Source organism: Sinocyclocheilus anshuiensis, unplaced genomic scaffold, assembly GCF_001515605.1.
Source record: "Sinocyclocheilus anshuiensis isolate Anshui unplaced genomic scaffold, SAMN03320099.WGS_v1.1 scaffold292, whole genome shotgun sequence".
Classification (NCBI taxonomy): Eukaryota; Metazoa; Chordata; class Actinopteri; order Cypriniformes; family Cyprinidae; genus Sinocyclocheilus; species Sinocyclocheilus anshuiensis.
Window position 1 is genome coordinate 2,450,128 of NW_015555757.1, and position 24,161 is coordinate 2,474,288.

General features: G+C 37.2%; 1 protein-coding gene across 2 annotated transcripts in view; it reads left to right on the top strand.

Annotated features, from left to right (window-relative positions):
* Positions 1-23,650, top strand: part of LOC107673913 (tyrosine-protein phosphatase non-receptor type 13-like) — a 34,333-nt gene extending 10,683 nt beyond the window's left edge. For both annotated transcript variants that reach the window (XM_016467731.1, XM_016467730.1), the window contains exons 14-47: positions 20-172; positions 346-531; positions 650-809; positions 1,003-1,246; positions 1,335-1,435; positions 3,230-3,307; positions 3,401-3,508; positions 3,592-3,708; positions 3,962-4,161; positions 4,260-4,361; positions 4,445-4,538; positions 5,652-5,737; positions 6,930-7,119; positions 8,228-8,430; positions 8,781-8,876; positions 8,958-9,391; positions 10,330-10,645; positions 10,982-11,152; positions 11,283-11,457; positions 11,614-11,824; positions 11,921-11,958; positions 12,961-13,044; positions 13,618-13,682; positions 15,156-15,317; positions 15,397-15,571; positions 16,310-16,395; positions 16,708-16,781; positions 17,316-17,464; positions 17,611-17,756; positions 17,982-18,072; positions 21,264-21,598; positions 22,564-22,779; positions 22,935-22,997; positions 23,305-23,650. In XM_016467731.1, coding sequence (XP_016323217.1) covers positions 20-172; positions 346-531; positions 650-809; positions 1,003-1,246; positions 1,335-1,435; positions 3,230-3,307; positions 3,401-3,508; positions 3,592-3,708; positions 3,962-4,161; positions 4,260-4,361; positions 4,445-4,538; positions 5,652-5,737; positions 6,930-7,119; positions 8,228-8,430; positions 8,781-8,876; positions 8,958-9,391; positions 10,330-10,645; positions 10,982-11,152; positions 11,283-11,457; positions 11,614-11,824; positions 11,921-11,958; positions 12,961-13,044; positions 13,618-13,682; positions 15,156-15,317; positions 15,397-15,571; positions 16,310-16,395; positions 16,708-16,781; positions 17,316-17,464; positions 17,611-17,756; positions 17,982-18,072; positions 21,264-21,598; positions 22,564-22,779; positions 22,935-22,997; positions 23,305-23,400 — 5,205 coding nt within the window. In that variant the 3' untranslated portion in view covers positions 23,401-23,650. The remainder of the gene's footprint in view (positions 1-19; positions 173-345; positions 532-649; positions 810-1,002; positions 1,247-1,334; positions 1,436-3,229; positions 3,308-3,400; positions 3,509-3,591; positions 3,709-3,961; positions 4,162-4,259; positions 4,362-4,444; positions 4,539-5,651; positions 5,738-6,929; positions 7,120-8,227; positions 8,431-8,780; positions 8,877-8,957; positions 9,392-10,329; positions 10,646-10,981; positions 11,153-11,282; positions 11,458-11,613; positions 11,825-11,920; positions 11,959-12,960; positions 13,045-13,617; positions 13,683-15,155; positions 15,318-15,396; positions 15,572-16,309; positions 16,396-16,707; positions 16,782-17,315; positions 17,465-17,610; positions 17,757-17,981; positions 18,073-21,263; positions 21,599-22,563; positions 22,780-22,934; positions 22,998-23,304) is intronic.
* Positions 23,651-24,161: the final 511 nt, after the last annotated feature.

Consider the following 24,161-nt stretch of genomic DNA (forward strand, 5'->3'; position numbering starts at 1 on the left):
ATCACACTGACTTTTTCAGGTTTATGGGAAGAATTATTTCCAAATGGAGCAGTACATCTCTAAGAGAGTCATAGAGAAAGTGGCCTTGCCCTGTTTAAGAGAGGAGTTGCCAAGGTTACATGCCAATAATGCCCCCATGCTTCCAGAGGAGGCTGAGATGGAGTTCTTAAAGGTTCTTTCTTTTGGCCTTCAGTTAGAGTCACTCATTCTAAAATTACTCTTGTAATGCTTATAAAACTAAGCAATAGAATAAATAAGCTCTCAGATCAATAGTAGTTTCGCTCAAACATCTGGCTGTTTGATCATAGTTTGTCAGTGTCTCATGTGTCTTTCTTGCTTTTATAGATTGCACAGCAGCTGCCAGAGTACGGGGTGCTGTTCCACAGAGTTGCCCGTGAAAGGAAACCTATTATTGGAGAGCTGGTTTTGGGAATTTGTGCCAAAGGAATTATGGTTTATGAAATCAAGAACAATTCTCGGGTGTTAACCCGCAGATTTCCCTGGACAGAAATAGACAGTCTCTCAACAAGTGTGAGTTTATTATTTGTGTGACTTATGTTGCTTGTTTACGCCTTTTTTTTGTTACTATGTGAAATCCAGAAACATGCTATTTGAAGGTTTTAATCATTTTCCATTAATCCTGTCAAAGAGACGAAAATTTACCATTGAGTGCCGCCCGAGTGGGAAGAAGCACTCGTTTGTGACCGAGAGCTCAAAGATCGCACAGTACCTCCTGAACCTCTGCTCAGCCCAGCACAAGTTTCACAGTGAGATGACCTCTCGTCAACTGACCTACTGTTTAGCCTCAGGTGTGTAGAATTCCTTCTGTATACAGAGTCATTTGAGGTTGAATATACATTAGTGTTGTGCTCCAGTGAACTTTTTTAGTTTATCGTTTTCATCAGCTATTTCTTTTTTTATTAGTTTATCATTTTCATCAGCTACAAAGGTTTGATAGTTTGTCAACTGGTAGTTAGTTATTTTTCTTATATTTCCTCCTAGATGACAATGTGGCAAAATATACATCAATATGCCGTGCTCGACAAAATCAGATAAAGAGGCTGTCTTGCTCGGAGATTGTGCTCAACAGTATTGGTTTGAATGTGTTACCAAATGACTCCATGAGCAAGTCTTGCGATGACTTGTCAGTAAAAATCGGAGTTCGGATTCGGCAACCGAACGAAGTAAATTACATTCCTGAACCAAGAACTCCAAGTGAGCTGAAAGACCAGAGCCAAAGCAACAGGTGTGTTAATGGATCTGCTCTGCAAATCATTTAAATCACAATACAAACCAAATATTTATCATATGGTGTTGCTCTTCCTTGCCTGCAGTGCAACAGAAGCTTTCAGTCCTCCAGTCTATCGCATCATGTCCAATGTCTCTTTGCAAAAGCATGACTCAGAGGTTCATTCCACCACCTCGTCTATAAGAGGTAAACGGTGAAACTCTAAAGTTTCTCTCTGGATTTAATGTTAAAGTTTGACTTTGACTTCTAACAATTAGCTTACATTTCTATGATAATGATATTTCTAATATTTGCAATGTAAATATTTAACCCTCATGTTCTTTTTAGGTTCGTAGAAATTCCAGGACCAAGTTGATAGCTGCTTCATAACTTTTCCTAATTTTATGGGAACTGATTATAAACAACATTTCAACTCAATAACATTCTTCAAACATTAAACAATTAAGTTATGCTCAATATTAAATGATAAAGTCGATATTTAATTTATATTATTGGGTTTATATTATACAGTGGGTATAGAAAAGAATCACCCCCCTTTAAAATAATCACATTTTGTTGCTTTGTAGCATGAAATGAAGACAGACACAGTTTTTTTTAATGCAACTTTTTGTTTTATACTCCGTGCAGCTTATAACATCCAAGTGAAAGATATAACACCAACATGTCAGAAAAAAATATAAATAAAAAACAGAATCACTGAGTTGGAAAAAGGATCACCCCCTGCTAAAATGACTTGTAAACTCAATCACGTGTAGCTAATGACCTTCTCACTGGCACACAAAGCCATTTGACGTTCAACTGTGATCAGCAATGGTTATTCTGATTAGCCCAGCATGAAAAGAGCTTTCCTGGAGCATTTTAGTCCTTGGTAGTGCAACTGAAGTAAACTATGGGTGACAAGGCACTGTCAAAAGGTCTCCGGGATAAAGTTGTGGACAGGCACAAGTCAGGAGATGGATACAAAAACATTTCAAAGGCTTTATCAATGCATTAAAGCATGGTGAAGTCTGTTATTAAGAAGTGGAAGGTATTTGGTACAACACAGACCCTCCCTGGATCAGGACGTCGCTCTAAACTGGATGAAAGAGCCAGGAGGAAACCGGTCAGAGAGGCGACCAAGAGGCCTACAGCAACCCTGAAGCAGTTGCAGGAATTTATGACAAAGAGTGGTCATTGTGTGCATGTGACAACAATATCACAAATTCTCCACAAATGTGGCTTGTATGGGAGGGTTGCAAGAAAAAAGCCACTCCTCAAGAAAGGCCACATACAGTCACGACTGAGCTTTGCCAAAACACAGCTTGAAGATTTTGTGGCAGATGAGACTAAAAATGAATTATTTGGCCTCAACACCAATCGATATGTCTGGTGGAAATCCAATACAGCTCACCATCCAAATAACAGCATTCCTCCAGTAAAGCATGTAGGTGCTAATATCCTGTTATGGGGTTGGTTCTCTGCAGCAGCGACTGGAGCACTTGTCAGGATAGAAAGAAAAATGGATGGGGCAAAATACCGTCAAATTCTTGAGGAAAATCTGCTGCCCTCTGCCAGAAAGTTGTCAATGAGAAGAAATTTACCTTCAACCATGATAATGACCCAAAGCACACAGCAAAACTGACCACACAGTGGTTGAAGAAGAAAAAGGTGATTGTCCTTGCATGGCCTAGTCAGAGCCCAGACTTAAGCCCCATTGAAAATCTGACATTTTTGTGAACTGACACAAGGGGGTGATCCTTTTTTCCAACTCAGTGATTCTGTTATTTTGTTTGTTTGTTTGTTTGTTTTTTCTGACATGTTGGTGTTATATCTTTCACTTGGATGTTATAAGGTGCACTGAGTAAATACAGCTGGATAAAACAAAAATGGTATCCGTTTTAATTTCAGGCTGCAAAGTAAAAAAATTTGATTATTTTAAAGGGGGGGTGATTCTTTTCTATACCCACTGTGTGTCATTTTTTAATCCATTTATTTTTTTAGTGGACACACCCACAAGAACAACCCCAGAGAGAGAAATCATCTGTGTTACTTTAAAGAAGGATCCCAAACTTGGTTTCGGTGAGTGAAAATGAGCGTGCATCTTTTATGTAACATTAAGCATTTGCAGTAATCGTGCTCCAAAATGCTGATGTATCCCTTTTTGATGAAAAGGTTTTGTAATTGTCGGAGAGGACAACACGGGGAAGTTAGATCTAGGAATTTTCATTGCATCCATCGTTCCCGACGGACCGGCTGATAGGGACGGCAGAATCAGACCAGGTAAATATCCTGAACATTTTCCCTCTTTTATGCCAAAAAAGAGAAAAGAAAGAAAAGTCTTTGTTTCTTTTGTTTGTGTTTAGGTGGTCGGCTGATCTCTATGAATAAGATCAGTCTAGAGGGGGTAACGTTTAATATAGCTGCTGCCATACTGCAGAGCAGCCCAGATGAAGTGGAGCTCATAGTGTCCCAACCCAAACGTATGTCTTCATATTGTACCAATCCATTACGTATTTGTCTTGATCTGTCTTTATAATTAAACTATAAAAGATGAAGTGTGTACATTTTTTATATTAAAAATACATTCTCCTATCCCAGCAAGCCATTACTGTATATCTGTATTTTTGCAATTATAGTACATTTGGTGATAGTAATTACACATTTATTTTTAAAAGAAAAAAAAACTAACCACTGTCAGGTAAGTTGTTTCCATTTTTTTTTGTTCCTGAGTAGAGGATCTTCGGGACAGTAAGACCTCACTGGCTACAAGTAATTTAGGGATGATGCTGGAAAGAGGCTTTGGCTCTCAAAGCACCCTGAGTGCAGAGTACAGGCCTGTGATGGAGGAGCTGGAGGAGACCCTCTCCAACATCATGACTCCTAAAATGGGCAAAAGGCTGCACATACCTGTGGTGCGGATTCTGGATATTCAGGTGTGATCTACAGTGATGCAGTCTGTTCAGTTTATTAGAAAACATCTGACATGAACAAAAGCTAACCGAAATCATTTTTTATTATTCATCCTATACAGGATAGGATGTCTAACAATTCTTCCAGCTTCAGCTCAAAGCCAGGTGAAGCAATCTACATGGAGCTCAGAAAGATCAACAGCAGCTTGGGCATCAGTGTTGCTGTGAGTTTTTACTCAGTGTGGTGTTCATTTAATTTCTCGAATCTTAAAACATGGAGTATGATACTATTTTTAATGATTTTTAGGGGGGAATCAACACTAATGTACATCATGGAGGAATCTACATCAAAAGCGTGATACCAGGAGGAGCGGCAGATCAAGATGGAAGAATACAGATAGGTTAGGATTAGGGCTGCACGATAAATCGCATGCGATATTTAACGCGCATCTTATGAGTAAAGCCGGTTCTGTAATCAGCGGTAAATCTCCATCACCTGCGTGCTTTCACATTGAGCAGCATTAACTACACAGAGCCGCTGTTCACCGACGAGCTGCGCAAAACCAGTTCATATTCGTGCGATTTTTTGCGCAGCTCGTCAGTGAACAACTCTGTGTAGTTAATGCTGCTCAATGTGAAAGCACGCAGGTGATGGAGATTTACCGCTGATTACAGAACCGGCATTTTGACAAGATGCGCATTAAATATCGCATGCGATTTATCGTGCAGCCCTAGTTAGGATCCATCATTACCAATTATAAAACCTAATATTCAATTCAATTCATGTTCTGTTAGTCAGACTTTTCCTAGAATAATGTTTTAAAGACCTAATTTTTGTAAGATGACAGTCTGTAAGATGAAAGAAATCTGTTATTTGATCAAAAATACAGATAAAATCACTAATATTGTAAAATATTATTACAATTTAAAATAATTATTTTCTGTTTGAATATAGTTTAAAATGGAATTTATTCCTGGAAAAGCTGATTTTTCAACAGCCATTGCTCCAGTCTTTAGTGTCACATGACCCTTTAGAAATCATTCTAATATGCTGATTTGGTGCTGGAAAAACATTTCTTATCAATGCTGAAAACAGTTGTGCTGTGTAACATTTTTGTGGAAACCGTGGTATAATTTTTTTCCAGATTTTTGGATGAATAGAAAATTCAAGAACGGCATTTATTTGAAATGGAAATCTTTTGTAACAGTTTAATTTATAAATATAAAATTTAAAATGAGTACATTTACTGTCACTTTTGATGACAAAAATCCTTGCTGAACAAAATACTAATATCTTTGAAAAACCAAAAACCTTACTAACCCCTTTTGAACATAGTGGTATCTGTTCCAGTTTGTGTTCTATACATATTTATCATTTCCTTGACGATGTACAAATATGACCCGAATGTGTTCCAAACATGCTAATGAGCATGAATATGCAGCATCCTGAGTCCTGACTGGTTGTGAGGCATGATTGGTGTTGACAGCTCAATGAATTCTTGTATGTGTGACAGGTGACAGGCTGCTGGAGGTGGACGGCTGTAACCTGCGTGCCGTCACACATAGGCAGGCAGTAGAGTGCCTGAAGAGGACTGGGGAGGTACTGACATGTGTTTGCTTTACTTTTGAGTGGTACAATCACAACCATTTATGTAATTGCATATGACTGAGCCCACAGTATGACACTAACACTCATGATTACATATGTAAGACAGTTACCTTTTTTCATATTTAAAGTGATATATATTTTTCAGTGATATTTATATACTATTATATAATTTTTAATATTTTGAATTAGCTCTTATTCTTTATTTCCAGTTTAGTTTTTTTTTTTTTTTTTTATTTAATTTTTTTTGTAAAGCCTACTGAAATTATTTGTTTTTTTTTTTTTTTTTTTTTTTTAATTTTTTTTTTAATTTTCATTAGTTTTTTTTTTTTTTTTTTTAATTTTAGTTTTAGTAATTTTAGTATTTCAAGTTATTTTATTTCAGTTAGCTTCCAAGGCAGCATTTTAATTTTCATTCAAGTTTAAGTTTTTAATTTTAATGAAAACCATAATAATTAAAGGGGTCATATGATGCGATTTCAATTTTTCCTTTCTCTTTGGAGTGTTACAAGCTCTCAGCATCATATGACCCCTTTAAGAAAAACAGTTTTTAATAGCTTTAGTTTTAGGTAACAGTCACAAAACAGCTCGGAGGCCAAATGAAGTGAAGGCTTATTCTTCACCTGACAAGCATTTTGACATGTGAGTCAGTTCAGTCTTTAGTAGCAGAGCCCTTGCATTAAGTTTGTTTTTACGAACAGTTAAAGAGCAGTTACTTTCATTTAATCTTAACTGATATTTTGAGAAGTAACTGCTGTAGATGTGAACAAGGGGGCGAGCCAAAGGTCACATTATTTCTGAAGGGCCTTTGCTCCTCTCTTCAGCATGTCATTTACTTGTAGGAGGATGTAGGAGAATAACATCAGCAACCCTTGAGTCTTATGGGTTCTCAGACAGCACAAAAGAAAGATCTAAAGTGACACACGGTTGTGAAAGCATATGTGTCGGTCGTTATTTTTGTCTGGGCTAATAAGATCTTCTGGGGTATGACGCTGAGCCCTGCATCGTCATACTGACACACTATTACACTTAAGCTGACCAGCCACATGATCTTCAGCCACACGCAATGGTTAGGTAACAGGCCTTGTGTTAAGCGGAGTGATGACGTGAGAATGTTCACTATAGGTGTGCAGCCGATATGATAAAATAAGAAGACATATTGCTTTAATGACGGTGTTATTTTCAGGTGGTGAGCCTGGTTCTGGAACGAGAGCCTCCAGTGGTGTTGGACACTTACAGTGCCTCGTCCACGTTGGAGAGACAGAGATCTCCTTCACCCTTCAGTGCACAGAGCACGCCCACCCCCCTGAGGAGAGATGTGACCATGGAAACGCCCTTGTCTGTCAGGGCCAAGGACTTCAGCTTTGTGTCAGATGGTGAGACAGGGATCAGAGAGGGGGAGAAAACACTGCAAAACATTTCAGCTGAACCTGACAGCGACTCTGTGCTAGCTGCCAGACCCATGTAACTCAAAGACCCAGCCAAATTTAGATCTCGTCCGGAGGAACATTGTTTTTTATGTATATATTACATCACCATAATTAAATTTTTGCGCTGGCGTATGTTTTGCATCAAATTTGACAGTTAGAGTCACTTTTGGATGCAAAATATAGTTTTTTTTTTTAATAGATAGCACATCCAAAAATGAAAATTCTGTCATCAATTACTCAACCTCATGCCATTCCAAACCTGTATGATTAGTTTTTTTCTTCTGTGGGAAACAGAAAGTGAAGTGTTGCAAAAGCATCATAAAAGCAGTCCGTTTGACTATATTGCAAATCTTTTGATGTCATATGATTAGTGTTGTTATTGTTTACTAAAGCTATTACAAATAATTTTGGATAATTTAAATTTATTAAATAAATATTAATTAAACTTAAAATATAAAAAAGAGAAATTTTGCCTTGCATAGTAAGTAACTGAAATAATTTGAAGTTCAAGTATTATAAATGCTAATACTAAAATAAAAATAAAGCTAACTAGAATTATTTAAATACAAAAAAATACTAAAACTTACAAAAGCACATGACAAAATTGCTAAAACCTCAACTAAAATTAAAAAGAAAACTGAAAATATCAAAATAAAAGTGAATTTCAATGATCAGTTAACACTATAAAAGTATATAAATAAGTAAGTTGAATACGATAACCGGATCAGTCTATTTGGTAAATAAATCATTCAGACTGGTTTTGTGAACTGGATGGACTGATTTATTAAAAATATCCAATTCAGAATAGTCATTTTGGAGTACTTATTCACTTTTATTTTATTAAAGAGTGTTCAGGGTATAATGTAATTACCACAGAAGAAAGTAAGTCATATGTGTTTGAAACATTATAAGGGTGAGTAAAATATTTTTATTTCATTTTTCCTTTTTGGATGAACTGTCCTTTAATAGTTACATGCAACTGATTTTAGTGTGTGTGAGTCTGGACTGATTAAAAACCCAAAAATTAGAGAGTTCTGCTCTTTCTTTGTGGCAGATAACATCCTGGAGGTGACGCTACAGAAGAGTCTGAGGAGCCTGGGGTTCAGTTTAATCATATCTGAACTGGGTCCGGATGAGGGCAGCATGGTGCATATTAAGAGCCTTTCTTCTGGTCAGCCTGCAGGGGATTGTGGGCTTCTGGAGGGAGACATAATCCTGGCTGTCAATGGAGAACCTGTCAGAGGCCTCTCCTATGAGGTAAAAGTTGTATTATTTAAATTCAGTATTCCAAGATCGGATACATCATAGCAGAGTGAGAGACAAATAACTTAAAGAAGTACTGAGAATCTGTTTGTATATTTGTATACAAATATTTATTTGTACATTAACAATTCTGTTAATGTAATATATTTACAGACTTGTTAATATATTTGTATATGTATTTGTATATTTTAATAAATCATATTTGACATATTACTGTTTTTACTTTATTTTTGATCAAATAAATGCAGCCATGGTGAGCATTAGAGACTTTCAAAAACATAGAAAAAAAAATCTTACAGACTCCAGACTTTTTAACAGTAGTGTATGTCTTTCTATTACCACAGGAAGTTCTGCATCTCCTCCAAAAATTTCCATCTGAGATCAGGCTGTCAATCTGCAGACCCTCACAGGATGAACATACAGATATTGAGACCTCTCTGGTAAAATCCTTTTTGCTACATGGTTGGCAATGACTCTAAATTTGAAATGTTATTTCTCAAACTCACATCTCTTTTTGACAGGGTCTTGACACACTTCCAGCCCGTGCACTGAGATCCAGGTCTCTAGACCTGCAGGTGAGGACTGTCGCCCCAGACTTTAGTGAACTTCTCAAGAAGCGGGTAATAGAGACGGGTCTAAAGAAAGAAGTTTGCCCAGAGAAAACCCAGGAGATCCTCTTGACCCAACAGAAACAAGATACTGAGCTGGTGGATATGACTATATCAGCCCATCCACCCCTACCTCCACGTCCATCCTCAGGTGAAGCTGGAGAACCAAAACCTCATGCCATCATAGGGGAGGGGCATGAGAACAAAGCTCCACCCCCAACACCAAGCGCTGTAAAAGTGACCGCAGCCAACACAGCACCAACTCCTGCAGCCCCTGAAACAGCAATTACAGCCCATCAGCAAGAAGATGATACCATCTCAACCAACCATGTCACAGCTTATACCAGGTAAAGGCCTGTTTATTTCTGTGATATGTTCTATAAAATTATCAATAGCATCCTAACATTAAATATAAATGTGCCATTTAATGCGGAATCAAAATTTCGTATTGGTTTAGAGAATGTTTGAGATACAGTACCGTTGAAAAATCTGGAGTGTGTTAGATTTTTTTTTTTAAAGAAGTCTCTTATGCTCACCAAAGCTGCATTTATTTGATCAAAAATACATTAAATATAGTAATATTGTGAAATACTTTCTATTTTAATGTGATAAAATGTAATTTATTCCTGTGATGGCAAAGCAGAATTTTCAGCAGTCATTACTCTAGCTGTCAGTGTGACATGATCCTTCAGAAATCATACTAATATCCTGATTTGATGCTCAGTTCTTATAATTATCAATGTTGAAAACAATTGTGATGCCTAATATTTTTGTGAAAACTGTGATACATTTTTCTTTGAATATAAAGTTCAAAAGAACAGCATTTATTTTAAATATAATTTTTTTAACATTATAAATGTAATTTTTGGTCACTTTTGGTCAATTTCATGCATCCTTGTTGAATAAAAGTTTTAACTTAAAAAATGTAAATTCAGAACTTCCTCCTTGACCCAAAAACTAACCATTTATTAAAACACTGTGCCATAACCAGATGGGACTTGGTATGTTTCCGGTAAATGCAATTTGTCTGTCTACACTAAACACAAAAATGCTGCACAATGGAACACAGTCAGTTCATATTTAATGTTTAATATGCAGCTATGTGGAATGGACTTTTGAACCAATGAGATTTCACTGTAGTTTGGGCTACCCAGTACAAAGCCACGTAAATGAGAAATTATCAACAAAATTATGTCGCTTGTGGTTTATAGTTACAACAAAAACTGGGGATGTTTATTCATATAAGACAATGATCTTGAAGGACTAAAATATATCTTTATCACAGTCACACAACTGAAGACGTGGACGAGAGCATGACAAGTTTCACAGCTAATGGACTGACTGTCATAGCTGGTGAGGAATACTTGACCATCACCACCACAGCGTCCTCTCCTCCAAGCTGCAGCATTGCTGTCTCCAATGAACCGCCCCCTCCACCGGCCCTTTCTCCATCACTGCTAAGCACACCTCCATCCTACCAACAAGCAACTCAAGCGTCATCCCCAACAAAACTTCATGCGCAGTTCACCACCCCTTCAGCCAGCAACAACAATGGCTGGGACGATGATGAAGAAGAGGAGGATGAGGAAGATCCCAGAAGGGTAAAGTCTGATGCATTTGCCTATAGATGTACAAGCCCTCAACATAAATTTCAATGCTGGTCAAACTTTAAAATTCACTACCTACTTAATTTACTTAAATCCTATCTGAAAACATATTTTTAGGATGGTCTTTACTTGATTTTATTCATTTATGCATGCATTGTTACTTGTTTTTCTGTTTTCTGTGAAACCGCCTTGAGAAGCTTGCTTTTTAAAATAAAGTGCTAAAGTTTAATATTATTATTATTATTATTATTATTATTATTATTTAATGCTGGTCTTGCTGGTGAACTAGCATAGCCATGTTGTTTACCATCCCTTTTCTTCTTCTTTTAGGACATATTGAAGGAGTTTGAACTGACTGTCTCATTGACCAAATCATGGTGTGGCAGTTTCGGTTTTACAATAACCAGGAGTAAACTGGACAACTGCTTTTACGTCCAGGAGGTCCTGGATAATCCGGCCAAAGCAGATGGCAGACTGAGGGCAGGAGACAGGCTTGTCATGGTACAGCTTTTCCCACCATTAGAAACATAATCACAGTTATGCAGTTATGACCGTCCCTTTCTAAAGATTTCATAAGAATTGATTTGATTGTCAGTGATTTGAACTGGCATTATCTCCTTATATTTTTCAGGTAAACGGTCACAATGTGACCAGCGTGTCAGATGACGTGGCTATTAGCATCCTCAGGTCCTCCTCTAAAAGACTGCACATGGTGCTGGGCAGAGCTGTGCAAAATCTACTCCCTCCACCGCCTCCTGACACCCTCCAGGACATTGTCATTCCCAAGACTCCATCCGGACAACTGGGTGAGGAAATGCTATATAGTAGCGGAAACCAGGGTAACATTGTGTCACATAATGAGAATGTTCAACAACAACAACAAAAACATTTTAAGGTATGTAAGTTTGTATTCAATTCAAAATTTTATCCAAAAAAGTATCCTTTTGCATTTGTCTATGCAGGTATCAAGCTAACAGGGGGAATTGGCAGCAAGTGGCAGGGAATTTATGTCCAGGAGGTGGTGCCAAACTCCCCTGCTAGTGAAGAGGGCAGCGTCCAGCCCAATGACAAGATTATTTATATATGTGGGAAATGCACCCTGGGAATGATGCTGGAGGATGCTGTGAAAGTGTGCGAGAGTGCCCCGCGCAAAGTCAGATTAAAAGCCATGAGGTGAGATTGGAGTATAATTGAGTTTAAATGTTAATTACATAAAGTGTCAGTTTTTGCCTTTGTAACTTTTTATTAAATGTTTTTTCTTTGTTTCAGAGATGATCAACCAGTGATACCAGTAGATAAATGGAATGGTATGTTTGAGCTAAATCTACTTGAATTACAGCAATAATTGGTTTAATCATAACCTGTACAGAATAAGAGGTTGTAATTATGTTTAATGTTTTTGTTCGCTTTGAGTGTGTTTGTTGCTATTATTGAGTCTTGGGATTATATGGTGTTACATAGAGACTTTAACCTTCCCATGGGCCAGGTAACTACTCCGGCTGTCAGTGGGATGTTTTTTTCTTGCTCTGGGCGTGTTTAGTCTCCGGCTGGGCTGCAGCGGGCAGTCGTGATCGACGTGTTTCAGTCTAGTCTGAAGTGACAGAAATGAGGCAGAGAGCTGCTCCAGTGCTTTTCCAGAGCAGCCTAGGCTTTCACGCTTCACTAGACATCGCGTCATTTTAAGCGGAGTGTCAACTTTTATTAGACTGCATTACCCACTGTGTCAGTCCTGAATAATATTTGATTATTTTGATTTCAATCACTACCTTTGAATTTTCACGCTATCCATATTGATATGTACAGTGGAATTAATACAAAAAGTATTAATTAAATTAAAAGCAATTCATAAACAAATATTAAAAAAAAAAATAATTTGACTGGTGCTTGCCTGTGCAAAACCTGTTGTTGGTAGTGGTTGTGCAGAACTAGTTATGTTATTAAATGAGCCTGAGCATAAATAATAATAATAATAATAATAATAAAATTCATGCCATACAGAAAATGTCAGAAAGAGTTCATTGAAAAAAAGACAAAAAATAAAAACTTTTGTAGGGTCTAAAAATTGTTTAATATTTTCTTACACATGTAAAAGGAAGCAAATGTTGATTTATGGAGTACCATATTTAAAATAAATAAATATTTTTTTTCTCATATGTGAGTAAGATTTAATTGAAATAAAAATCTCATGTAGGTCTATAAAGTGTGTTTTTTTTTTTTTGTTACAAATGTAAAATGAAGCAAACTGATTTCTCGAGTAACATATTTAAAACCACAAACATTTGTTTATTCCTTCTATTTCTCCTCTTCAGGTTTGTTTGAATGGAAGGAGAAAAAAGTCTTTCCTCGCTTTGAAGAGCCTGTGTCCCCTGACGTGAAGGCAGCTCCTACCAATGGTAAACTTTTGGTTTCCTGTGTCTCTGTTGTCTGGGAGTTGTGGCATTAGATCTGTGCTGACAGACATGGCATGTTCTGCTCAGAGGGCAGCGGGTGCAGGATTAATTATTAGCAAGGGACATGGCCTCCTCTGGTCGATCAAAGTGCGCTTTCGTTGTGTCTGACGAATAAAGGCCAGCTGATCTAGTGGGCATCTGGGTTGCTAGGAGACCTCTAGCCAGGAGGTCCGAAAGAGCTTGAAAAGGCAAGCATAGTTTACCTACAGTAGCACAGAGCAGGTCATCAACACATCTCCCCCTGAAATGGCAGCAGAGGAGGGAGACATTCGTGAGTTTGGGAAATGTTTTAAATTGCTGTGAACTTGTTTCTCATTTCGCAGGAAGAATAAGATTGTATGTGATGCTTGGATTGATTTTTATCTTAATTTTTGATTAACTTTGCAACATTTGTTGAATGAGTTTGATGAACCATTCAGTGTGTAAATGGTTCTGCTTAAAGAAATGCATCTAACATTTCTATAGTTTTGGTTGCAATTATTTTTTTTGACAATCTTTCTCTCATTTCTATTACAGTTAAACCTGTTGCTGACAGTGCCATGCAATTCAGGAAAAGGCTGTCTGTCACATCAGAGCAGGAGGTAATTGTCCCTCTGCCTTATTTTAGGCTGATGACATAGGCTGTAACATGACTCTTGCTTTGTAATCTGTCATTCACCTCTAAATACCTTTGTAATCATCAGCATCAGATTCTTAATTCATTAATATTACACTATTCAAACAGCAATCATTTAAACCTTTCCTACAAAATGGGAGCAGATGCTTGTTCAGACAGGTCTTGCATGTCTGGCCCTGTGTTCAAATGCACTCATTTTCACTGTCTTTCTTCATTTAGTGATTGGTAACATTCACTCATTTACCGTCCACAACATAGTAAATAAGTTAGCAGTTTTGAACACAGCATATTCCTGAATGTGTTAAATGCATTTCAATCAGGACAACAGATTTTAGCATGGTGATGGATATGACAATGTAAATGTATTTGGTCTTGGCGGAATAGATCTGCTACGCTGCTGCTGAATTGCTGCTGCTGTTGGTTATTGCTGTAGTTGTAGATTATTGCTGCCGCTGCTGCAAACAAGTCCAGGAACTTGCTACTGCCAATGCATATGGCGATACAGTGCCGTGAGTTTTTTAGACATACTGCTGCTGCACAAATTGCATATAAAATAACCCGTAGCAGATCTATACAGGTGGAGCTGGGGAAGGTGGAGGGTTTCAGAGAAACTCTGAAAGCGCGCTGCAGGAATCTCAAGTGAATGCTAGCCAGCCATATAAATGCAAGGCAGTAAGCTCATTGGCTGCATATGCAGCATGAACCAATCAGCTTGTGCCAAGTCATTTAACTACCCGTCAGCCTGCGCCATCTAGAGTTTAATGACTGAACTATATATCTATCCCTTATGTGAATACAGCATGATGTATAACATTTTCTTTAAAATCTATGCATTAGTCTTTAAAAGGATGCATTAAATTGATCAAAAGAGACAGTAAAGACATTTACAGTGTTACACAAGATTTCTATAGATCAAACAAATAAAAACATTCTATTCTTCATGAATCTTGAAAAACAAAATTACGGTTTCCACAAAAAAATAAGTAGCACTACTGTTTTCAACATAGATAATGATAAGAAATGTTTCTGGAGCATCAAATCAGTATTTTGCAATGATTTCTGAAGGATCATGTGACACTGAAAACTATAGAAATGGCTGCTGAAAATTCTGCTTTGCCACCACAGGAATAAATTATTTTAAAATATAAAGTAAAAAGAAAAAAATTTGCAATAATATTTCACAATTAATGCAGTCTTGGTAAGACTTCTTTCAAAAACAAACTTACCGACCCCAAACTTTTGAACACTAGTGTAGATATACTAAATATTGACCCATCTGATCTGAGCAAATGGATCTGATTTCATCACTTGAAAAATTACAGTGTGAACAGACAGTCCTATTGATTGGATTTGAAAGCCAAGTTGTATTTGTGTGCAGTGTTAACAAGGCCTCAGTGTTTAGTTTGCCTAAATGTTCCTGTTCCTTTCTTTTCTGTAGAGCTGTATCCTCCAGGTGGAGTTCACCAAGCCTGAGAAAGGTGGGCTAGGCTTTGCTCTGGTGGGCGGGTTCAATGGGAGCACACTAAGAGTGAAGGATATTTGTTGTGGGGGTGTGGCCGAGCAGGACGGTCGTCTCCGTGTAGGTGACATTCTTTTGGAGGTATGTGCAAATCATTCGCTCAGTGATTTTCCATTGATAAACCATATAGAGGTGTACCAGATCTGTGTATGTTGTGCAGGTGAATGGCATCATTGTATCAGGACTGAGTCACAGTAAAGTTGTGGATATTTTACGGAAGGCAGAGGGTACTGTTCAGCTGACGGTATGTAGGGACATCCTGCCCATGTCACCCTGCTCTGGTTCCAGCTCCCCTGCTGAGGCCTCTCAGGAATTCATCACATCAAATTCTGCAGGTCAGCAAGCCTGATTCACGTACACCATGCTCTATGGGTCCCTCTGTATTATCTCTCATCTGTTATGTCAGAGTGGCAGCATCATTTATCACTCAACATATATCATTAAAAAAAATGTAATTAAGGTATGGATTGATGGATGAATATGTAGGTCAATTAATACCAATAGCTCTCTCAGTGGATAAAGCTTTTTGTTTTGATCTCTTTTTTATCCATTCATTTTTTTGGCAATTTTAACTAAATATTGAGTAAATATTTTTACAAATTAATTACAAATTATGTAAAATATACACTACTGTTCAAAGGTTTGGAGTCTGTACGATTTTTTTTTCTTTTATATATATATATATTGTAGAATAATTTAAAATAGAAAAAAGTACTTTTAAATTGTAATAAAACTTCACAATAATTTTTTTAATTTATATTATGCATATTGCAGGGTGTCAATTTAACACATTTAGTGTGATTAATTATGATTAATTATTTTTTAAATATGATAAAATAATTTAAATTTTGATCTATGCAATTCATTTGATTAGTTCATTTATGAGCTAATCATGTTATTATTATTTGACAACTAATTCTATTGGTCACCCTTTCCTAGACATATATGCCAACACAATCTTAAAAAGCTAAATTGTTCAAACACTAGTACTGACACTTGTTAGAAACTAGTTATTATAGATATTAGTTCTGTTATTTTAATTGTCTTCTCCTGCTGTAATACTTCATTTGCAGATATTACATCACAAACAGAAACACATGCAGATCATGTGTCTTTCCCGACCTCAGAATGTCCTGGTCTTGGAGGGGAATGTGAGCAGGTATCATTTTTTTTTTTTTTACAGTATCATTTAGATTAAACTTGTAAATTACAATATTGATATGATGACTTTCTCCGGTGAATTGAAAGCCCTTCCTAGAACAGATTAGTTGACAAAAAGCTGATCTAATAAGTGACAAGTTCCAGCACCTAGAAAGGTTCACCATAAAATTAATTAGCACCGCCTCCAATTTCTCTCAGAGGAAACCGCTGAAACTTAGATGACAGTAAGGGTGTCTCGAGCAGAGTTAACTCATCACCTGTCTCCTCTTTCTTTCTCTTTCTCCTTTTTCTGTCTATCTCTTGCCTGTAGGAAAGTCGTAACTGTACACCTACCTGTCAGAGGTGTTGTCCATCTCTGGGAGTTACAGACATGCTACAGGAAAGGTGAGTGCCACTGAATTCCCATATTTTTTTTTTCTCACTTTTTTTTTTTTATGCTGCTGCTGCTATATTACATTTGGCATCAAGAGTGCTGCAAGTGCATTGTACTGTACAGTATGAGACCGAAGAGTATTTGTTCCGAATGAACTAAAACTACATGTCTTATTTATCCATAAATCTGCAATTTGTTGTCACTGAACATAAACCAGGTCATAAGGGCTTAATTTCATTGCAGTTTTTGTTTCGTTTCTGTTTGGTTTTTGTTTTTGTTTTTTTAACATAGCTCTCAAAAGGAATCGCCACAGGGAGGCAATAAAGAGTCATTAATGAAATACAGGCCCAATAATCACAGTTTTGGCTTCTAGTTAGGCTGGCCTACAAGCCACACTTGCTATAGTACGTAGCACTTGCAATTAGCAGCTTTTTTACATTTTAGGTGGAAAAATCGCAGGAAAATCAGCCTTGCATGATAACAGGCCCCGGAACGTAGCAATGTGGTCAAGGTCTCTGCTCATTCCTGCCCCGTACCCCCTTCAGGACAGACCCCCAGAAGCAGCATCCAGAAAAATCTGCCATGAAAACAGAGCACAGCCAGTCAGACGGCTGGAGCAGTGATGAAGAAGAGGATGGTGATGATGACGACAATGCTTCTCAGCCATCGCTTCCCGAGACGCTTACTCATACAGGTAAATGAGACTACATAATCTTCATGTCTCATATTTTTCACCATCTAAGTAATGTAATTCCACAGTAATTCTAAAGTAATGAATTCTAGAGATCTGTGACTTGTGTAGATCCTGAAATCACCTGAAAAGGACTTTATTGCATTAAGGTCAACCAATTGTGTCAGAAGAGGAGCTTGCTAGGCTTGCAGTGATATCCCCATCTAAGAATGGGCAGTATTCTGGCTCCAGGGTCAAAGCCCTCATCCAGGCCCTTGAACAGTTAGAAAAGCAAGATCTGATCAAAGAGTTTATGGTAAGTTCCTTTTTTTGACGTCAGTAGAAACAACTGTATTTTATTTCTTATTGATACAAGCAGACACATCCACCACATTTATTTTCTTGTAATATTTTTAATATAAATCTGTAGTTTCTCTTTAATACTAAAGTAGTGTCTACAATACACACTGAAGTATTTTATTTAAAGAATGATAACTCAAATGTGTTGATGAGAGAACGTGTGTGGCTCTTTTTTTAATAGGCTTTAGAGCATTTGAAACCCTCAGACAGCTGCCTGGTCGGAAAAGCACCCGAAAACCGGGATAAGAACAGATACAGGGATATCCTGCCCTGTAAGTTCCTCTGCTTCTCCCATAATCCACCACAAACCCACCTTTAGTTAGAATTTTTATTGCCGTTTTACAGTTTGTAAGCCTCAGTTCTCATTAAATAGATTTTTGGGTGTACATTTTCACACCATTTTGCAACCACATGGACCACACACTGTATACTGCCAGGAAACTCTAATTTCTTAGAATAAAAAATAAACTATGCAAATTTTTACAGTAAAATCACTGCAGTCATTTTTGATAGTAAAAAATCACTAAATAAAATAACTATATTTTCATGCATTATTCACTGTGAAGACAGAGTATGCAGTTTTACAATAGTACTTGACTATGTATACTTGACTATGGAATGACTCCTGTATACATTTACCTGTAAACAGTGGAACACATGACACGGCAATTAAGTGAAATGTAACCAATCCCTGGTTGTTTACTCCCAGATCTCCTACCAGTACAGGGTATAAGATTACATTGCTCATGTAGACTTCTATTTGACTCTGTATTTCACATTCTATCCATCACCTTTGCGGCTTTCCGGACCTCCTCACCCATGTGGTGCCATTTTCACACTATAGCCACGGTTATCCTGTTAGTACTGATTCAGTTTTTGCTGGTGTGAAGTGTAAGCAGGTCAGAGGCTACATGAGGTATTGTTTGCCCTCAGTTTAAAACAAAACAAAACATAAATTCAAACAGGAGATGTGTGACTCATAGATCTGCTTTCACTGTTAATGGGAAACATCCATTCATGTGCGAGGTCAGAACGAGTATGCAGAGAGTGGGCTGCAGTTGTATTGAAGAGAGGTGGGTCTCTGTACAGAATGGGGACAATATGGCGCTTCATGTGCTGGCAGGAGGCAGACTGGACCTAGCCTGGCCTGGAGTGTTTGTTTATTATCACGGCAGCTCACTGGGCTTCTGTTCCCCGAATAAAGCGCCCGGGATTGAAAAGTGTGAGGCCCCTGGGACTTAACCACTGTTATTACTGGAGGCAGTTCAAGGGCCGCAACCTTCTCCAGGAAGCCTGATGCCACCCATTGTGGAGGCCGCTCTGCACGAATTTACCTACTCCTAGTGACATACGCTTCCTCTCACATATGCCCCCCTTGTTTATCTCCTTCCCTCTCAGTTTCATTTTTCAGCCCTTTTCCTCTTCTGAGCTGTTGAACATGTTTTTGCAAGCAGCCCCCTTTAAAGTGTTACAACAGCAATCCTTTCAGCACTCTCACTAGACATCGCTTACTGATTCTTGAGTAATTGGACAAAACAAGCAAACAGGTTTGTTTTTTTTTTTTTTACAATTTTTGTTTTGTTGACATTATTGTTGTAACACACAAAATATGAGCACAGTTACTTAAATATTTAAAACTCACCAGAGCCTAACTGATGAACTCATAGTACATGTAGGTCAAATATGGAAATTGGATGTTTAAGAAGTATTATATTATATTATAATATTTGTATACATTTACACTACTGTTCAAAAGTTTGAAGTCATAATGTTTTTTTTTATATATTTAATATATATATTTTTTATATATTATAAAAATATTATTACAATTTAAAATAATTGTTTTCTATTATAATATATTTTTAAAATGTAATTTATTCCTGTGATGGCAAAGCTGGCTTTTCAGCAGCAATTACTTTAATCTTCTGTGTCACATGATCCTTCAGAAATCATACTAATATGCTAAATTGGTGCTCAAGAAACATTTCTTATAACTATCAATGTTCAAAACAGATGTGCTGCTTAATAGTTTTGTGGAAACAGTGAATTTTTTTCTGGGAATCTTTGATGAATAAAAAGTTAAAAAGAACAGCATTTATATGAAATTTAAATCTTTTGTAATGATGTAAAAGTCTTTTCTGTTATCTTTTCTGAATAAAAGTATTAATTTCTTCAAAATAAATAAATAAATAAATAACAAAGTAAATAAATAAAATAAAATAAAAAAACGTTTTGATGCCAAAGGGCTAAATAGTAGTGGTTGTCTGCTTTTCTAAGTTTGATATATATTTAATCTATATAAAGTATTAAAGTAATAATGTTATTTTAACTGAAATAATCAAAAATCAAGCAATATAGTTCCCCTTCAGGAACTCGAGCTGCGTCGAAGTTGCTTTGGGAACGCCCTTGCGTGACCGCGTTCTGAAGCACGTGTCAAATCAGTCCAATGGAGTAACGAGACGTCACGAGCGGGGTGACGTAAGCACCAGAAAGTATAAAAGCGCATCCGGCAGAGCGCAAACCAGCTTCTGCTCTTCAGTAGCGCTCTGTGTATGTGTCTGTCTATTTACTGTTGTCTGTCCACACGAGCATATATAAAAAACAATCATGAAAAAGTCTATGGCGAGCGAACGGCATTACAAACGCTGTGTTCCCCCCTGCCCACGATATCTGCCCTCGGGGAACCATGGTTACATACGTAACCTAGAGACGTTTTTTTGTGTTTCTAGTCAAAAAAAAAAAAAAGTGATCATCACATTGATAAATGTTGCTATTTTAAAAATGCCAGGTAATGTCTCAAGTCTCAGTTGGCTACATGAACCAACATGCCACCATGAGAATACACTAAAATATTCTTCTCACTCTGCCCCCTGTGTTCACTCCTTTAGGCTTAACAGCCAGCATGACCTTGAGAGCTTGTTTTGTTTATTTGGAGCTATTTGTTGTACCGCTGCATAATTTGTTCCTCCTCTATGGGGAAACCAACAACAATGCATTCTTGGTTTGCAGATTAATAACACTGTTGTCTACCGAAGCCAACAACAGCAATCACCTCATTACAGGAATGCAGAAGCCTCGTATAAATCTCCTACATCAAAAATTTGTTTGTGGTTTGGGAAACATACATTTGATAGTAAATACACAGGAGTTTTGTTTGCTTATGCATGGATTTTAAATGAATATGAAAAGAGAAAAACTGTATACCTTCTGGTTTTCATAATAAGCACTCGATGGTTAGGTTGCCCTGTGGGAACTGAGCTGTCAGAGAGAGTTTAACTGTTGTTTTCTTATCTTATATTATGGCCAAATAACATGCATGCTTGTTTAAGCTGAAATGTACTAAAATCTTGGCTGAGGAACACATTTATCATTACAACAGAAGCAATTGCTGAGTTTTTCAAACTGTATGAATAATTGATCACAATCTACAATCCCTGTTTATCTCAACTGTTTGAACAATCAGATGATAAGACACGTGTTCCTGTTGGAGAGAATGAGGGCTACATCAATGCCAGCTACATTCGTATGAAGGTGGGCACAGAGGAGCTCTTCTACATCTCCGCTCAGGGCCCTTTGCCTGGCACTCAGGATAACTTCTGGCAGATGGTGTGGGAGAACAAGTCTGATGTTATCGCCATGATGACTCAGGAGGTGGAACGTGGCCGGGTAAAATGCCACAAGTACTGGCCCGAGAAGCTCGATGTTCCCAAAGAAACCAGCCGTTACCAGCTCCACCTGGATAACTACCAGATGCTTGGCTATTTCCACATTAAGGTCATCAAGATGGTGGAAAAAGAGGTTAGGAGCGCGTACCTGATGGAAGTTTTCTTATTGTAGCCTTTTCAGTGTAAAAGCCACCATTTAAACATCACAATCAGTGATGTTTTCAACATCCCTAAAGGAATAGTTCACCCAAAAATATCAAAATTGGGCCATCCAAGATGTAAATGAGTTTCTTCATTGGAACAGATTTTGAGAAATTTAGCTTGACCACCTGCTCACCAATGGATCCTCTGTAGTGAATGGGTGCCGTCATGATGAGAGTTCAAACAGCTGCTAAAAACACAATAATCCACAAGTATTCAACTCCAGTCCATTAATTAACATCTTGTGGAGTGAAAAGCTGTGTGTTCGTAATAAATTCCTCATTAAGACATTTTTAATTTCAAAATGTTGTTTCCGGCTAAAATATTTAGTCTTTTCTCCAAAATATTGCTTTCTCTAGTGAAAAAGTTGTCTCATCTGAATCAGGAGAGAAATATACACAGATCAGTAACCGTTCACAAGTGAAAACAAGGGACAACAAGTGAAGGACTTTTTCCACTGGGGGGGAAGCATTATGTATTATGGACTGGTATTTTGGCCAGAAGCGACCGTTTAAAGTGAAAACTCCTTAATGAAGGATTTGTGTTTTATAAACACAAAGCTTTCTGCTTCACAAGATGTGAATTGATGGATTGGAGTTGTGGGGATTACTTCTGGATTTGAGATGTTTGCATCAGCTATTTGAACTCTAATTCTGACAGCGGATATATATTCTTTTAAAATCTTAAATTTATTTAAATGCATTTTAAATTTAGTTTTATTTAATTTATTTAAAATGCTTTAATAATGTTTAGATATGGAAACAAGACAAAAATACTGATTAAACATAATTGTTTTTGCAGTTTATCTTCTAAATTCCAAATCTCCCAAAATCTCAATTGCTGATTTTTATACAACTTTGTATTCAATACTCATTATTGAACTGTGTACCTTTCCAGAGTGGAGACGTTCATTTTGTGAAGCATCTAAAGTTCACCACATGGCCTGACCATGGTACACCACACTCCTCCGAGCAGCTAGTGTGCTTCATGCGATACATGAGGGCTGTTCACGCTAAAGGACCGATCGTAGTCCACTGCAGTGCAGGCATTGGCCGAGCTGGAGTCCTCATCTGCACTGATGTCATCCTCAGTCTCATTGAGAAAGACTTAAGTGTGAGTATTTTGCACCAAGCTTAAAGCAATAGTTCACCCAAAAGTGAAAATTTGTGTTCATTTAAATATAAGTAGTGACAGAATTCTCAGAAATTAAACACAGCGTAACATTAAGTATGAGCAGCTGAATGTACGTACTTCTGTTGCTGCCATAGATTAACGTGAGTGGCATAGTAAAGGAGATGAGACTCCAGCGGCATGGCATGATTCAGACCAAGGTGAGTATATCAGGACATTCAGTAGAAATACTTCCTTCAGATGAATATATAAATCAATGATGGGAAATTCACTAGGACACATAATTTCTCAGCCCATGAACAATAAACCTGCCAATCATGAGTTGTTCTTTATATGGGTTTCATTTACTTAACCTTTTCATTTATGTCAAAATATGTTTGGGAAGAATATAATACTTATCCACTATGCTTGTGTATTTATTATTTTTGCATTATCCTTCTTCTGAATATACAGTATAGTCGAAAAAATCCTCTGGACAGGTTTTGCCATTCTTCTCTCTGATTTCAGGAACAATACCTCTTTTGTTACAAAGTCTGGCTGGAAGTGTTACAAAGTATCTCACTTCTTCATGGTCACCACTGGCAAACTGAAACCTCTTCATGAACAAATCCTTATAGTCCTTAAAACAAGTGTTTCCTCAGAAAGGCAACAATATGTGTTTTTGAGTGGCAGACATGGTGATGTGTTGATTGTGTGTCTAATATAGTACGACCACTTCTATTATTAATCGAATATTGAATATATCATAGGAAATATGGTAGATATGTTCATTAACTGTGCAATGTCCTTGTGTGATTTGGTATATATTTTGTACCATTTTGGCTTAAAAACACTAATTTCATAGCCTTTCTGGACTCTTAGTCATTTTGCCTTGAAAATGTTTTTTTTTTTTTTAAGATAAAAGTTATGCACATTAATTATTAATTTAAATGAATTTAACTTATTTTTCATATTTTGAACAGAAGTACGTTCAATTATGTGATTTTCTTATAGTATTGCACTGGTTTGATTTTGACAGTATTGCAGCATCTGATTTTAGTAGAGAGGCCATCTTCCTTTAAAATGCTTTTTACACTCTCAGAAGAACCAGCTGCTAGACAGATACTTTTAGCAAAGTGCCTTTTAATTTCACTATGTGGGCAGTTTACCAGTTTCTTTCTTTATCTGCACTCTTCTTGATTAAAACAAGCTGTTTTACCTCTTAGTTGACATTAGGTCAGAGCAGGAGGAATTAACCCAAAGAAATAGGATTGATGCTAAGAGATTACAACCCACAGCCTTCTTATCTGAATGCATAGCTTATGAGGGACTGCCAGCAGGCGTAATCACTTGGAAACCAGGATTTGACTTTGGACAGCAGAGCA